The sequence below is a fragment of the Tachypleus tridentatus genome, chromosome 10, assembly GCF_004210375.1.
Source record: "Tachypleus tridentatus isolate NWPU-2018 chromosome 10, ASM421037v1, whole genome shotgun sequence".
NCBI classification, from domain to species: domain Eukaryota; kingdom Metazoa; phylum Arthropoda; class Merostomata; order Xiphosura; family Limulidae; genus Tachypleus; species Tachypleus tridentatus.
In genome coordinates this window covers 146854116-146871333 of record NC_134834.1, presented here as the reverse complement: position 1 = coordinate 146871333, position 17218 = coordinate 146854116, and the positions used below count along the sequence as shown (strand labels likewise).

Sequence of the window (17218 nt, the reverse complement as noted above, 5' to 3'; positions counted from 1 at the left end):
TTAGAGAATCTAGTTTTTCTGTGTGATTTCGATTCTGTGATGTTATATAGAAATGTAGCAGCATTTAAAGAACATTACATAAACCTATGATTAGAATATTCACTATATACATACACAAAACTTTAAAAAATTCAATTTTCCAAATGAGAAATTAACTGTCTTCATTTTTTTTTATGGCAGATACCAAAATAACCTAACACAAGACTATCTCATTATGCATATTATCAGACAATAGTGCCTACTTTTTAGCAAATGTAAGCATCGCCTAATATTAAAAAATAACCAAACATATATCATACTATAGTTCTTCCTTGAGGCAGATGACAGTATCGTCCAACGTGTAAGTATACGATGTTGCTAGGCTTAAAAAGTCTCTTCTCATAGTGCTTGGCGTAGTGACCTACAACATTTTCTTTGTGTGTTTTCTTATATCAAAGCTACATCGGGCTAGCTGCTGAGTCCACCGAGGGGAATCGAACCTCTGATTTTAGTGTTGTAAATCCATAGGCTTACCGCTGTACTAGCGGGGGCTCATTTCCTTGATAAACTCTCAAAAGTTTGAAAAAGGGGTTCCTTGTAACTTCCATATTTAAATACATTTGTGCGAGAGGTGTTTTCTACAAATTTCTATGAAAATTAGTTATCACTTTCTTAAATATTGCAACGCATAATGAACAATAAGCGTGTTAAGGCGTACGACTCGTAATCTGAGGGTCGCGGGTTCGCATCCCGGTCGCGCCAAACATGCTCGCCCTTTCAGTCGTGAGGGCGTTATAATGTGACGGTCAATCCCACTATTCGTTGGTAAAAGAGTAGCCCAACAGTTGGCGGTGGGTGGTACTGACTAGCTGCCTTTTCTCTAGTCTTACACTGCAAAATTAGGGACGGCTACCGAAGATAGCCCTCGAGTAGCTTTGCGCGAAATTCAAAAACAAACAAAATGTTTCGTATTTGTACTGCCCTTACAGAGTTAAAACTGGTTGAAAAATTTAACAGAAAAAAATATTATTTATTACTTATTAATTAAATCAGTATGTGGACATATGTATGGATACTGTAATTCTCGAAATTTCTTTCTATTTTAACGTCTTTACGTAAGTTTGATACTGTAACTGTTAAAATGTTATGTTGTTTTATCTTTATATAAGCTCAATACCGTAACTGTTAAAATGTTATTTTACCATCTCTACATAAGTTTGGTACTGTAATTATTTACGTTTTGTTATTTTTATCATTTAATAAATATTTGATGTTTAAGTGAATTCAGAAACCTGTCACTTGTTAATCATTGCCATCTAGTGTTCAAAGAAGTATGCTTTTTATATTTATTTACCTATAAACATCTAATCAGATAATAAGTTGTGAAATGGACCATAAAGTCAAATTCAGAAAGATCAGAATAAGGATAGAATTCATTTGTTTGTAGGAGACGCAACTACATATCTCAATAAAACATTTTATTTTTTGACATATTTGTCGTTCGTGTAGAAATGTGAATTAAAGAGCATTTTTGTATCTGGTTTAATTTTTTTTTATAAAATTATTTTGGCCAATTATTTTTCTACCTTAGAATTTTAGAACATAAAAAACAAAGAACTTAGTTCGATAAGAAAAACCAAGTGAGTAATAACCGTTTTGTAAAACCAATTTAATAAAGACGTAAACGTGCTGAAGTAATTCGTGATGACGGGAAAGACACTTCAAGTAAAAATGTGTCTCGAGACGGCTGGTACGGGTATCAAAATTTTTATTAAAATAAAATGGAAAACAACGTTTTAACCTTCTTAGGTCATTTTCACGTTAGCAAAAAGAGTTTGAAACTTTATTTTAATAAAAGTTTTAATACCTATTCCAGCCGTCTTGAGATACAGAGATTTAAGCGGTATTTCTATTGGACAGAATTACTCAATTCTTCTGAATGTAAAAATAAAACAGTAAAAATAATCTATATGTTGTCCAATATTAGTAATATTTTAAGTTTCAATGATATCGCCATTAATAACACTTGTTTATGAAATAATACGAGACATTTATTTCTGGACTGTTTAACAACAGTACCATTCTAGAACTTTTGTCCTAGTATTGATATTTTTGTATTGGTTTTACTGTACAACTTAAATACAGGAGACAAAGTGAAAATTAACTATAGAACAATCGGTGGAAGTCCGTACACCTATTAACTTTTTAAACATTTTTCTAAACAGTGCGTGAAAATGGACGTTATGTAAAAACTGTTAATTATATGATGTTCCCTAAGGCAGAGTAGCTGCTAGCGAACTGAACTGTGCGTCTATGGCTCGTAGTTCTTTACTGCTTTGTATTTTGGTGGTATAGATATATTATGAATGACAGCGTCGCAATTCGATTAAAGCGCAGTAAGTCCTTGGCCAGCTTTATGCGAAATTCAGCGAACACTAACTGATTTTTCTTTTGTTGTTCTATTGGAAAATCACTTTAGATGCGCTATTACGGATTAGATATTTTAAGGTTAAGGCGCTTGCAAAAAACGTTTACCGTGACGTTTACACGAAATATGCATGTAGGGAGAAGCGTTTATTCTGAATTTCGCGAAAGCTACACGAGGGTTATCTGCGCTAGTCGTCCCTAATTTAGCAGTGCAAGACCAGAGGGAAGGGAGCTAGTCATCACCACCCACGGCCAATTCTTGGGCTACTCTTTTACCAACGAATAATGGAATTGACCGTCACATTATAACACCCCAACGGCTGAAAGGGCGAGCATGTTTGGTATCACGAGGATTACGAGTCTAGTGCCCTAACTACCTGGCCATGCCGTGCCAAGTATAAGGGAAATGGTGGAAAAAATTCCTAGTGTATATCCATTTCCAGTAGAGACATATATATTGGCGTACGTTGATAAGTTTTGGGGTTTTTTTTCACAGATGCGCTGTTTATAGGGTCGTTCCTGAAATATATAATAATCGAATAAAATATAAAATGTTTGCCATATTTTTCTGGTCCCAGAACCCTTGCGACGAAATTTAGAAAAAAAAAAGTACCGTCATTTTTTTGTAGTAATGTTTTTAGTGTTATAGGTATATAAGAGTATTATATATGTATCTATGATCTAGAGATAAAACTTGAAAACATTGAAAGAGTTTTTATATCACGCTTTAATAGTTCCTCAGTAGCACAGATAATAGTTAAAATAGAAAGGGTTAAATTTATATTTAAACGGTAGATGCGCAGTAGAGTGTCGATTATCTGGATTAATTGAGGCCAAGACGGTCAGGATAATTGGACATTATTAAAAATCACATAGTTCCTGATGAGTATCAAAGGTAGCTTGTGATTTCCACAAAATCGCCTTGTTACACATTTTATAACCCGACACAGTTGCTTCTCCTCATGATACCAGCGACTTGTTTTGAAATGTTTTTCAGTTCAAATTAGTTTCATCTGCATTATAGATGTAGTCAGTACCATGCATTTCTTTTGAATTAACGTTTAATGGTTTGTTCACAGAATTATCAACTTCTGAAGAGTTCAATGAAAATATTTCACCCTGAATTTCCAGTACACGTGTATCATATTATAACTTAATTTCTTAGCCATCCTGAGCTTGCCTTGAATTCTGGATCTCCAATTTTTAGCCTTTTCACAAATAACAGGCGTGAAATTAACTGGTCGAAGTGACCGCTTTCGTAAACAAAAAGTAACGCATGTAAACAGCATTGTCCACTTTCTTATTTTCTGTTTTTTTCACTGATTTCCGCGCTGAACTTTTATCCTTTTTCTCCAAAACAGTAACAAAATTAAAAATTTAGTCATTTTTATTATTATTAATGTCTGATACTGATAAAGCTCCATTAGCAAACGTCATTTTCCACTAGGTTACATTAACAAACTTGAATACGCTTATGGTGTCATAATCTAGGTCAGGGGTTTTCACACCTTTCTGGCTCACGTAGCACCTTTTTGTCTAATTTTTTTTAAATTACAAATCCAGACCTAATTTTAAAAATGTAAAAAATCCAGTAACAAAAATTCATATATTTAACACTTGCCAATTAATGCGAAGAATGCTATTCCTTGTTTTTTCGCTTTTGTTTTTCTGGCACGACTGAAAAATATGTAGTATCATTTTTGTCAATTCTAAGAGAAAAGGTGCTGATAAGTCTATGTAAGCATAGTGAGTGAGGATAGTAGTGTGTATATGTAAGTGGGAATCTCAGATAGGGCTTATTACAAACTTTATGATTTTCTTTATTAATTGTACTGTCTACCAAGGACATTAGCTCCACACACAGTTCGAGATTTTCTGATCCAGGTGCTTAGTAAGACTAAGTCGTAGATACGCTGTTTATTGTATTAACTCTGTGTGTTGTTGTCTTGCATCGAGCTTTTTATGCTACAAGTGAATTCGTGAGTTGCGGTAGTCTATTCGGGATGATAAATTCGGAACATTTTTTGACTATAGGAAAAACTAGGTCGATACAGTTTTCTTGATTTTGAATATTTTTGTTATTCAAAAATAAAAAAGTTTTTGTAGTTGTTATCATGGGGTTATGTTGAGTATTTGTGAGTAAACACTTGTTTGTGTAACTTGGTTGACTGATACTTGAGAACACATTTCTTTGGAGCACCCTTAACTTTAGTTATAATTCTTAATCACGTGCTCGAAGAAATGTTAACATAATTAGCACTAAGTGAGTAATTGTAAGTACAATTTATTCAACTACTTTCTTCAAATTTAAAGAATATAACATTATGACGATAAAAACGCTCTTATTTTAAATAAACGATATTTAAGAACTTTTGAACAATAGTTAATATTATCGGACCGATTTACATCAAGTCATTCTGTTCTTCCCGAAAGGGGGCCTAAAGCGGTTTGTTGGAGTTTAGTTTCTTTTGAATTTCGCGCAAAGCTACACGAGGGCTATCTGCGCCAGCCGTCCTTAATTTAGTAGGGTAAGATTAGAGGGAAGGTAGCTAGTCATCATCATCCACCGCTAACTCTTGAGCTACTCTTTTACCAAGAAAAAATGGGATTAACCGTCACATTATAACGTTCCCACGGCTGAAAGAATGAGTATGTTTGGTGTTACGGGGATTCGAACCCGTGACCCTCAAATTACGAGTCGAGTGCATTAACCACGTGGCCATGCCGAGCCATTTGTAGGGGTCACCTGTTTTAAACACTCGTATCATTATACAGTAATATTTCGTCCGTCAGTCAGTCAGTCAGTAGACACTAAAATAATATCTTATAAGGGATGCTTAACGTTGCAGTAAAAACTGCAACGTTAATTAATTTTGGTTTTTAAAACAGAACACTTTCAAGGACCCTGTGAAGTACATTTAGTTTTTATAAATAATCTCTCAAAGTACAATAAAAGCTAAGTTGTAAAAATGTAACATAACAGTGTACGTTAAACATTTATAACATTTCACGTAGAGGCGCCTCATACAGAAAAATTAATTTAAAGTAGAGATCCATTAATACTGAACATAAGTTGATATGAAAAGAACTTTCGCTATTTTTATGTTTAATTTTCCAGTCGGTCCAACTTTTGCTCGTGAAAGAAACAAACATTAAAAGTTTATTTTAAAGCATCACAAGACGCAGATATGAGGTTCAATTTAATGTAACCTTTGGTTTCGTAAACTTTGGATAAGCAAGGTTTACACAGTTCTCTTTTTAACATAATTTCTTGTTGTTGTTTTTTATTTTTTATTTTGGTTCAATATTTTACTCTTGTGACAGGTAGGGGTTGTCAACACCATGACTCTAATGGATCCAGACTTCAGCTTCGCATCCCAATTTGCCATTCTGGAAGAGTTCTACCCTCTCGAAAATTCAACCCAATTAAGTAGAATAGTCGATTATTGTGAACAGTATAGAAAAAAAGTAAATGATACCAAAACCCAATTATTACTACTCACCAAATCAACTAAAACCAAGAGACACATCTACCTTCAAGTATAAAAATCACAAATCTATATCGTCAGATGTTTAATACAGATTTACAGCCAATAACTGATAGACTCGCACGCAGCTCACTAAATTACTTCCAGAAAATTTGGGATGAAGACGAGTTATTACGCGAATTAGACCGCTAACACATATATATCACGAAAGCAGTCCTAAGTTTATCTTTACACCTTTACTATATACATAATGAAAGTAGTCCTAAGTTTACTTATACGTCACATACATGACAAAAGTAGTCTTAAGTTACTCTCCCCTATTAATATTTATTATAAATACAACAACACGCCACCTACGGCTTGCACAGAATCTTATCATTATATTAATGAATTACAAGAGTATTGAAAACGGTATTTGTATACACTACACCGTTTGATGAACCAACTGTCAAGGAAGGAAGGCGGGACAATCATTGACTCTCACCATCTAACAAACAGACCTAGAGCAACCAAGAAGAAGAGATGGTGTTCTCATAGATCTACTAAGTAGAATGTGATTTCCAAAACTTAAAATACCACTTCAGTTTTTAAGGTTCATTCATTACAAATATCTCTCTTTTTGTTTAAAGTACAGTTTGTTTGTTGTTAAGCCTAATGTTCCATAAAAGGCCATCTGTGCTCTGTCCTCCAATGGTATTGAAACCTCCTTCATAATGTTATAAGTCTGCAAACATAGCGCAGCGCCACTGTAGAGCTTGAGCATAGTTAAGAAAAGCTCAGGAAGACTTTGGAAAGGCAACAAGGCCTATCTAAAATCAATCACAAGAGAGCTTTTTTTTTTGTCGTACGTTTCTCATATCACTCCTGTGTCGTTATTTTAGTATTTTGAGCTAATACAGAGTTAACTTGTAGTCAACCACAAACCCATACGTAAGGTTACCTATGTTGCTACTCTACGACAGGTATCGAAATCCAGTTTTCAGCGTTTTAAACCCGCAGACTTACTGAGGGCTCTATTCAAAGTACTGTTTATTTGTTTTTGGTTTTTTCTATGAATTTCGCGTAAAACTATTCGAGGGCTATATGCGCTAACCGTCCTTAATTTAGCAGTGTAAGCCTAGACGGAAGGCAGTTAGTCATCACCACTCACTGCCAACTCTTGGGCTACTCTTTTACCAACGAATAGTGGGATTGACTGTCATATTATAACGCCCCCACGGCTGAAAGAGCAAGCATGTTTAGTGTGATAGGAATTCAAATCCGCTACTCTCAGATTACGAGTCAAGCGTCATAGCCACCTGGCCTTGCCGGGCCGTTTCTTCAAAGTTAGAAAAAATGAGATTTACTATTCACTATACTTTCTGTTGCCTTGTAGCACATACAATATTACTCTTAAGGAAACAGCGCACCTGAGAGTAACATAAACATATAATTAATTAAATGAGAGATTGATAAATGTAGCTTTAAATCATCAAAATAGAATTCTTACTCAATCAGTAATAATATACGTTTTGACCAAAATAAGAGACACCCATGTTACATTTGTTTACCAGTGACCTGTTGCTTGAGATATATGTTTGTTTGTGTCGCAGTTTAATTGTGAAACACTAGTCTTAATATGAATTTTTATAATGTGGCTACATAATCTGCATCTTATATTTCTTTGTCGTATTAGTAGCATTTCAAACTCGAAAAAAGGAGTAACTGTTCAGCGATTCATACGAATAAATAAAATAAGAGTGTTCAAAAAGATAGAAAATGATAATTAGTTGGCATAAACATTGACTGTAGGTAATTCTTGATGACGAGAAACCCAGTTGAAATTAAAATGTATCTCAGAACAGCTGATATGGGCGGTAACACTTTTATTGATAAGCAGAGAACAACGTTTCGACCTTCCTAGGTCATCTTCAGGTTGAAACGTTGTTCTCTGCTTATCAGTAAGAGTGTTAATACCCATACCAGCCGTTCTGAGATACAATCCATAATACAATTGGTTCTTGTAGATGTCTTAATATTTGAATGCAAATATAACCTGTGCTGTTCAAGTAAATGTCTTCAATTAACTTTAGTGGTTGTTGTCGACGTTTCTGTAATAAGAAATAACACTTATACATCTATTAATTCACACTTTGGTAAAAGAAATAAGTAAAGAAAATGTAACAAAATAAAGGTATTTTTCACCACTAAAGACACACAAAACTCTCTAAATGGTAGTGAAGACATCTAAACAGCTAAAGGTATTTTTCACCACTAAAGACACACAGAATTATCTAAATGGTAATGAAGACTGGTTTCTTTCGTACAGTTTTTCATTAAAATGGCAGGAAAGAGTACTAGAAGTGTGTCGTGTGTGATGATAATTAAACCCGAAGAACAAGTGGCAAGAAAAGAAACCAACCCTCAAATCCAGTACTCTTGCTACTTAGGGCCCGGCACGGCCAGATGGTTAGAGCGCTCGCTCATATTCTGAGAGTCGTGAGTTCGAATCCCCGTCATATCAAACATACTTACTTTTTAAGGTATGGTGGGTTTATAGTGTGACGGTCAATCCCACTATTCGTTGATAAAAGAGTAGCCCAAGAGTTGGCGGTGGATGGTGATGACTAGCTGCCTTCCCTATAGCTTTACACTACTTAAATTAGGGACGGCTAGCACAGTTAGCCCTCGAGTACCTTCGCGCGAAATTCAAAAACAAACAAACAATAAAAACGTACAAACCACAGGTTGGGGTGGAAATTTGATGCTAATATTCAACCAGTAACCCACCGCCAAAATTCGGACTACTTTTTTTTGTAACTAATAGTGGGTTTCACCCATCACATCACATTGTCCAAAAAATACAGCATGTTATAAGGAAATATAAGGATTATATGTGATGTTTTGTTTATCAGACTGAACTTACACTAAGCCTTAATAGTGGGAATACTGTTATTCTGCCCAAAATAAATCACAAATAGTACATAGTACTGAAGCGAGTCACCTAAATACCTCTATTTTTGTAAACACAGTCGTCACGACATACAGTAATACAATAACCATAGGGTAAAATAGCGAAAATTATTAGTCATCTATGATGTAACTAATTCAGTCGAAACGAATTTCCTTTCCATTGATAAGACAAGCCCACTGACTTGTCGGTGTTAAGTAGTGTTGACTTGTTGTCATCTATCACTCCAAAGTATGGGACAGCCAGTTCAAATAGTTCTCGTGTAGCTCTGCGCGATAATAATAAACAGCAAATAAATATTTTGTAACAATATATATATATACATACTCTGCTTTGTAGTGGGAAGGACTGCACCACAGTGTTTCTTTTACTAACAATAAAAAAACGTATTTAGAACTGTAAGCTACATAGACGTATAATGGGTTAATTGATTCTAGTTGAGAATAAATAATGCTAATTAAAACAAGCACGAATCACTATAATATTGTTACGATTCTTTTAGCTTTTTGGGAAAATGTTTCATAAATTCATGGACAAACTTGCGAAATTATATCCATAGAAAAATAATAAAATGGGCTTAAATTAATATATTATAGACTAATAAAATTATTTTTATGATATTAACTGTTGATTGACAAAATCTTTTGATTCACTAATTATTATCCAATTATATCACTTTCTGAAAATTCAGCTCATCATTACTAAACAAGGCCCGGCATGGCCAGGTGGTAAAGGCATTCGACTTGTAATCCGAAGGTCGCGAGTTCGAGTCCCCTTTACATCAAATAATACATTTTCAGCCGTGGGGGCGTTATAATGTGACGATCAATTTCACTATTCGTTGGTAAATGAGTAGCCCAAGAGTTGGCAGTGGGTGGTGATGACTAGCTGCCTTCCCTATAGTCTTTCACTTCTAAATTAGGGACGGCTAGCACAGATAGCCCCCGCGTAGCTTTGCTCGAAATTCAAAACAAACACAAACAAACATTAGTAAATCTGGAGAAAAATACTAAAACACTCAGAATAAGCGTCATATAGTATTGTAGGGGTTATTATATGAAAGGTGTATAAAAGTCTTTTACTCATAGACTAACCCACTATTCATATAACGAATTTAAGGATGTGCACATATGACTGTACTAATTAATTCTTGTGCACTAGTTAGCTAGATGAGGTATAAATGTATAGCCTGGTCTGTCATCCAATTTACAACTTTTCATGAAGTAATTCTACTTTTAGAGTAGTGCATCTCTCTGTTGTTAACGTCAGATAATATGTAATATTCATATATATATTTATGTATATTAAAATATACTGTCATTCCTTTTACTTTCGTGTTCTCTGTGAGCCAGTTTTTGTTTAAAGTTATATAACAGCTCTCGTGGAATATGTGTTTACTCTTTGGTGACATTAAAATCTTTAAAAATTAAGGATGTTTTAAATTGTATAGAAGGTTACTCTAACTGTTAAGAACAATCAGTATCAATATTAAATAAACGGCAGTATGCGTATGTATTTGTTTCTTATACGTATTCACATTTCTTGATCAATTACTACCAAACTTGACACGGTGATACAGGATGACGTGAGAACGGTCATGAGCGGGGGTTGGACTCCCCATCTAATTTTTTCTTGACAGAATTTTTGAAAAATATATGTCATTCTTTTAAATATTGGTACCTTTACGTAGTTGTATTGCGTTATATTTATATAGAAATGTAATGATTGTTTATAATTCGTACAACTAAATTACTTTTCTTGAATCACACAGTTATACAATTTGTTTAATTTATTAAATAAAATAATCTATTGCGTCATCTTTCTCAGTGATCTGAGCATTGCTATTTACCATTCCGATTGTAAAATGGCGGACTTTATACCTTTCGAGTATCACCTGATTTGGTAGTGAAAAAAAATTTTCTGATTTATTCAACATGATACGAACACAAAGCCCTCTAGAGGAAAACCATAGTAGTTTTGAATAAACTAGCGTTAATTTAACCTAGTATTGTCTCACAATGCCTAAATAATTATCGAGTGATTCGTTATTGGTTAATTTAATTTTTTGTGACATTATATCACTGGCCAAAGGTTAAAGCGTGGTATTGTTTTCATCTTGAGTTTTCTGCTACTACAGCGGTAAGTCTATGGATTTACAACTCCAAAATCAGTGGTTCGATTCCCCTCAGTGGTCTCAGCAGATAGCCCCATGTGACTTCGCTATAAGAATATACCAGATATAGTGTGATTGACATATTGTAATACATACGTTTTTACTTATAATTACTAACCCAGTGTCTTTCCGTTGACGATGTAATATTTTAGGCCTGGTATAACCAAGTGGTGACAATAGGTGGTGATGTTTGTTTTTTGCGCAAAGCTACACGAGGGCTATCTGCGCTAGCCGTCCCTAATTTAGCTTGGGATATTCTTTTAACAACAGGTAATGGGATTGACCGTAACATATAAATCCCCTAAAGCTGAAACGACTATCATGTTTAGTGTGACGGGGATTCGAATCTGTGACCCTCAGATCACGAGTCGAGCGCCTTAACCACCTAGCCATGCCGGGCAGGTGGTAATGAGTAGCTGTCTTCCCTCTAGACTGACACTGTTAAATTAGGGACGGCTAGCGTAGGTAACCCTTGTGTACCTTTGTGCGAAATTAAAATGAACAACAACAAACAAATAACCCTAGATTTAGTATAACCAACAGGGCAAGAATAACAAAAATCATTAGAGGCGTCCTTAGTTATTTAAAATAATTTATTACTTAAAAAGATATTGTAGAAAACTATAACAATATATGGTGTTTAAGAACAGTTCGTTGTTAATTTAGTACTATAATTACTATTATGGAACCTGATGGTTAGGATGCTCGACTCGCAATCTGAGGATTATGAGAGTTAATTCTCAAGATCGAACATGTTCGTTCTATATGGTTATCGACTGGATTATCCACCAGACTATGAATATTCTTGGTTTACAAAAAATACTGATTTTCACTAATTCGATGGAATTAAGGCCAAAAACGGACTAATATTATGTACCTCCCTGCACAAGTATGCTAACTCTTTTAAACTCTTTAGTTATTAAATATTATACTTTTTATGTTGTTTCTACTGTTGTCGTAATGTGACCGGATACTATTAGTATCTGGTATAGCTCGCCCTGTAAAATCCATCTCGGATTTCGTACAAGAAAATTTGTTTAAGCTGTTGATTTGAAATTTTGACGCCCTCTATTTTAAAGTGTGTGTGTGTGTAAAAGTGCTCGTCACTTCGTCTCTTTCTCTTTATTTTTAGCGCAGATACCCAAAGTAATGACAATAACAAGATACGACCATAGACACTTATATATATAATGTAGTGAGTATAACTCATAATGAATCATTCGATTTTACTATTTCTATGTGGAAAAAGTTACAAAGTTTACTATTACACATATAAAAGAAGAAACCTGACTCTTTTGATTTGACTGTTGCGAAGCACGTGACTACATAGTAGGCGTGCTCGTTTTGCCTAATTAGGAAAACCTATGTATGATGAAATACTGACCCTTATTTAAATACGTGACAGTGACAGTTTGTGTAAAGTTTATAAGTTTGTTAGGCGTAAGGACGTATTTTTGAACGACCTTATGTTAGTGGCCTAGCGTGCTAATATCGTCGTTAATGGTAGGATTGTGTGTTATGGCTTGATAATTTATATCTGAATATCGTTAAAGTTAGGAGTAAGATAAGCAACTAACCTGTGTTTTCTTATATCAAATGTAGCTGGGTAATATTAACGTCTAACTGCATGTTATTCTTGGTAACGATTATTAATGTTACTTTATTTGATATTTTCTCGCACGTTGTTATTAAGCCGAAGTTCGGCTAGTTAAAGATACTATCGTCTGTCTCCTTAATAGGGACTGATTTACATATATCACTGTTTTATAAAATTCAGTGCTGTGGTAGCTATAGGCTTGTACTCTAGTGTTGTTTTAAACCCTTGCAGTGTTTTATCGTGATATCGTAGACGTGGCCCTTGACTACACAAGTAAGTGACACTAAGGGAGATTACATATAAATTATAGTTTTATAAATTTTTATTAAAGATTTCAAAGAAAATCATGTAAACGTGTAAACTGACTCATTCCGTCGTCTACTTAAGAAATTGAAAATATTGCAGGTCTTTGCTAATGTTTTAACAAATATCTCCATATAACGGAAGTTTTTAAATCAAACCTGGGTACAGTTAGGTGATTCGCATTCTGTGATACAGGTTATAGTTTAATACAACCGAACTTCCAATGTCTCGTAGATTTGGTCAAATTTGCTCGTGTATGGTCATCTGGTTCTGTTACTGTTAAAAACAATAACAAAAAACAAACTTGATTAATCACCCTACATCGTGTTAAAAATGTTTACAAAAGCTACTTGGCCTTAATAAAGTTGTTTTTTTTTAATATTAAAAAGACTAATCCGTTATCAGATCGGTAACTTGTATCGTTAATCGCATTGTAAACCAGTTAATTAACTATCACTTCCAACGTTTAAGTAAATGGACTTACGTTACCAGTATTATTACAAATCGAACGAAATTGCGCTTACTGGTGTATTCAATATCATGCCTTTGTTTGTTGGTAAGTATCATTTTAGAAATGTTAGTATTTTGTTTAGCATGTTGAAATACAACGCTGGGTAAAGTGGTATTTGAGAAACGATTTTAATAATTCTAGTATATGCAGAGGCGCTAAACAACCTCACGTTTGCACATTCGACTTTAAACGCGTGATTACATAGTTCAAAATATTTGTTTGCATTGGTAACTAATAAGTTAATCATAGTAATTAATAGTGAAATTTAATAATTAAAATAAGATGGACATCTCACTTAATATTGTCTCTATGGTTGTTGTTATTGTTAGTATTAACCTGATGCTGATAAGAAAAATATTTTTTTATTTACTATACCCTTCCTTCGGGTAGCAAACAAAACTCGTGGTTTTGTTTGTAGTTTGCGCAAAACTACACGAGAGCTATGTGGCCTCACCGTCCCTAATTTAGCAGTGAAAGACAAGAGAAAAGGCAACTTGTCATTATTGCCAACTCGTGGGCCACTCTTTTTACCAACGAATAGTGGAATTGATAGTAACCTTATAACGCCCCCACCCCTGAAAGGGGCGAGCATGGTTGGCGGAACAACAATGTTGAACTAGCGACCCTCAGATTGGTAGTCGATTGCCCTAACCCTCTTGAGATGCTGGATCAGAAAACTTGTACATGACGTTAGGTTTGGTCTTTGGACTAGCCAGTTTCGTGATTATGTGATATTGGGGCTTGTTAGAACATTGATATTGCGTTAAATAGGATACTTCAATTTTACTTGTATGTAATAAATGTAGAACAAACCAAGTGTATAAACATTTCCACTAATATCTTAATACAAATAATCCATATGCTATTCTTTAATGTTCGCATTATTTTAATTTTTAAGATTGTAGAAGATGTCTCAACTGCCTATGAAAAAGTTTGCCAGGGTAACTCGGAAATAGTACTTAAAGATGCATCTTTTTATGTCCTGTTAAACAAAAAATAGATAAATTAACATACCAGTTGCTCTCCTGATTGGCTCTCTAACGGCGTAAGTTGAGACTACCAAAACTGTTGCATTATGATTTTTCTTTTATTGAACTTAAACTACTTGGGAAGACTACTTCAATTCTGAATTTAAGACATCAGTTTTAATAACTGCATGTTTCTGTAATAATGGAATATTTTATGAACTAAAAAGTTGCTTGACAGTTTGACAGGCTGTAATGATTTCGACACTTTCCATTAGTATGTTAAATACATACGTGTTATTAGCAGTAATTATTGCGCTTGTAAATGAAGTGTTACGTCGCATAAACATGTCTTCGTCAACTCTGGCTGTGCTGAAACGGGATTGTTTGTTTATTTTTCGGTTGTTCGAGAAAACTAAATGAGATTGAGTGGCGTCACAGCGTTACTCATGATGTCTTGCAACTGTCGTGATATCTAACCTTATATGGAATATTTGTCTGCCTTCTCTATACCATACTTCAGTTTCATTCTGCAAAGATAAGTTAGACTAAGGCCGACACGAAGGGGATGCTAGAGTGGGCCGTACACTCCCAAATTACATTCTACCCTCCCCCTTCAAAGGGAAAGGAGTTGAGTTAGGCGAAATTCCAAATGTCAAATAAACTTGTATAAAGAAAATAAAATGGTATAAAATTCCAGGAAGCACTTTATTTATGCCCAGTATTTCATCATAACTGCGATTTTCAGGACGCACACACACGCACACACTACATTGCAAGAATTATCGGAGAACTTGTACGTCTGTTTATATAAAATTTATGCAGAGTAACATTTCATCATAATTTATAATTTGTACGTCATAAATACGTTGTTTCGGGACTTCCATATTTAAATACATTTGTGCGAGAGGTGTTTTCTACAAATTTCTATCAAAATTAGTTATCACTTTCTTAAATATTGCAACGCATAATGAACAATTCCAAGCGTGTTAAGGCGTACGACTCGTAATCTGAGGGTCGCGGGTTCGCATCCCGGTCGCGCCAAACATGCTCGCCCTTTCAGCCGTGGGGGCGTTATAATGTCTCGGTCAATCCCACTATTCGTTGGTAAAAGAGTAGCCCAAGAGTTGGCGGTGGGTGGTGATGACTAGCTGCCTTCCCTCTAGTCTTACACTGCTAAATTATGGACGGCTAGCACAGATAGCCCTCGAGTAGCTTTGTGCGAAATTCCAAAACAAACAAAACAATAATGAACAATTAATAAGGTCTGTCGTGCTGTAGTGGTGTTTAAATTGTCAGAAGATATAACAAGTTTAATTTTAGATAGCTCGGATGATTTCTTATTATGCGAAGTAGGAAGTAGATAATGGGAAATGTTTTACTTTTTTATTTGTTGAGTTCGTAGAAATTGCATTTTATTTGGGTCGGAAATCTCAGTGAGCGTAGTAAGTCAAAATACAAACCTGAATCGCTTATGATCCAGTAAAACTGCATTTTAAACATGTGTATGACTTTAGTTTTCGCTTTGCTGTGTCGTCTAATTCATAAATAGTTAAAGGTACTCGAGAGAATCAACTTAAGTTGGACCTTTGAGCTGTTTTCTGGGGTAACTTGTGCGAATAGCCGTATGATAACTGTGATCGTCGTTGAGTTGCTAAACAGTGATAAGAAAATAGAGCGAAAGTGGAAAATGTGTGTGTGTGTGTGTGTGTATGGGGGGGGGGTACAAAACCGAATTGTTATAAAGCTTCTAGTTGAATATTTTGCGTTAGTGAAAAGTTTCGTAATGATAGTCTTGTAAGACTAAACTTGTAGAATCAGAACTGGTCTTAAAAAAAAAAAGTTATTAACTTTGAATAAATGTACGTGTATGTACATGAAATGTTTGTGTAAGACTAGCTGTGGCTAGATATTTGACATGAGAAGTCACGTGACTTACACGCCCAAGAATGTTAAAATATGATAAGACAACAGTGCGTGGAAGAAGTCAAGCTCGTAATATCTCTTCCCGACAGAACTTCCTTGCCTCATCATTCCGTTCGATGTACTAGAATTATTCTATGTCATATTCGTATAAACGTAGCATCGTAATCGTAAAGTTTTAAACCAAAGTAACTGTAGCCATTCCAGCAGTTAAAGTTAATATCTGGGTGTGGCATGTCTAACCCACTAGGTCATTCATCTTATAAAACCTGAAAAAGTTGGCTATCCGGTATAACAATGTGTTAATAGTACAGCGTATACTAGCAAAGAAAGTCGCTACCAATTTGGACGACATCTGGTGTTGTACGACTTTATGGGACAGTAAAATGTTCGCCACGCCAATATCTTGTAAATCCAATTAAGTGTGGAAAGTTAGCCATAATTTCAATACTGTCCGGTAAGTTTTCGCATAATACCGCACGCTATCTATCATTGTAGTTTAACCACAAACTCTCCTTCTAGCCCCTTGTTCCATACAGCTTGGGGAACTCTTCTTATTGTTGAGGTGAATGACAGTCCGTCTTCATTTTAAGCGCACTGGGGAAGTCCACCTGATGCTGTTCGATTCGGCGGTGTGTGTCAATTGTACACCACTCTCACCCAATGTGAGAAGAATCTAATGGTAAAATACCACTTCTGAACCTTTACTGTGTGTGCTGTTAACATATTTATGTATCTTCACTTTGGGAAAAATTCCAAAGTTTACAAGAGTCCAGACTTCTTGAAAGAATTGCCTTCTCTCTCAATCAAAAAATAAATTGTAAATAGTCCTTCTCTGTGGATGAAGGTTTCCTATACAAATATCGCAATTTTCAATTAGCTTGAAGTTATTAATTTGTTGT

The 17218-nt window shown here is 34.9% G+C and overlaps 1 protein-coding gene and 1 long non-coding RNA gene across 7 annotated transcripts in view; one reads left to right on the top strand and one right to left on the bottom strand.

The window, feature by feature from the left end:
• The window catches only part of LOC143230560 (uncharacterized), a 21694-nt gene extending 6685 nt beyond the window's left edge, over positions 1-15009 (bottom strand). The window contains exons 1-2 of one of the 3 annotated variants that reach the window (XR_013016511.1): positions 14443-15009; positions 8864-9112 (exon numbers count right to left, since the gene is read on the bottom strand). This is a non-coding gene — a long non-coding RNA (uncharacterized LOC143230560). Of the gene's footprint in view, positions 1-8863; positions 9113-12893; positions 13194-14442 lie in introns of those variants that run through there. The other 2 variants (XR_013016510.1, XR_013016509.1) reach the window with 2 other exon arrangements.
• The window catches only part of LOC143230557 (lipoma-preferred partner homolog), a 17615-nt gene continuing 12757 nt past the window's right edge, over positions 12361-17218 (top strand). Inside the window, exon 1 of one of the 4 annotated variants that reach the window (XM_076464323.1) lies at positions 12361-12520. Coding sequence is in view for 1 of the 4 variants with exons in the window: in XM_076464322.1 (XP_076320437.1) it covers positions 13458-13473 (16 nt within the window). In the remaining 3 variants the exon portion in view is untranslated. Of the gene's footprint in view, positions 12521-13442; positions 13474-16364; positions 16999-17218 lie in introns of those variants that run through there. The other 3 variants (XM_076464322.1, XM_076464324.1, XM_076464325.1) reach the window with 3 other exon arrangements.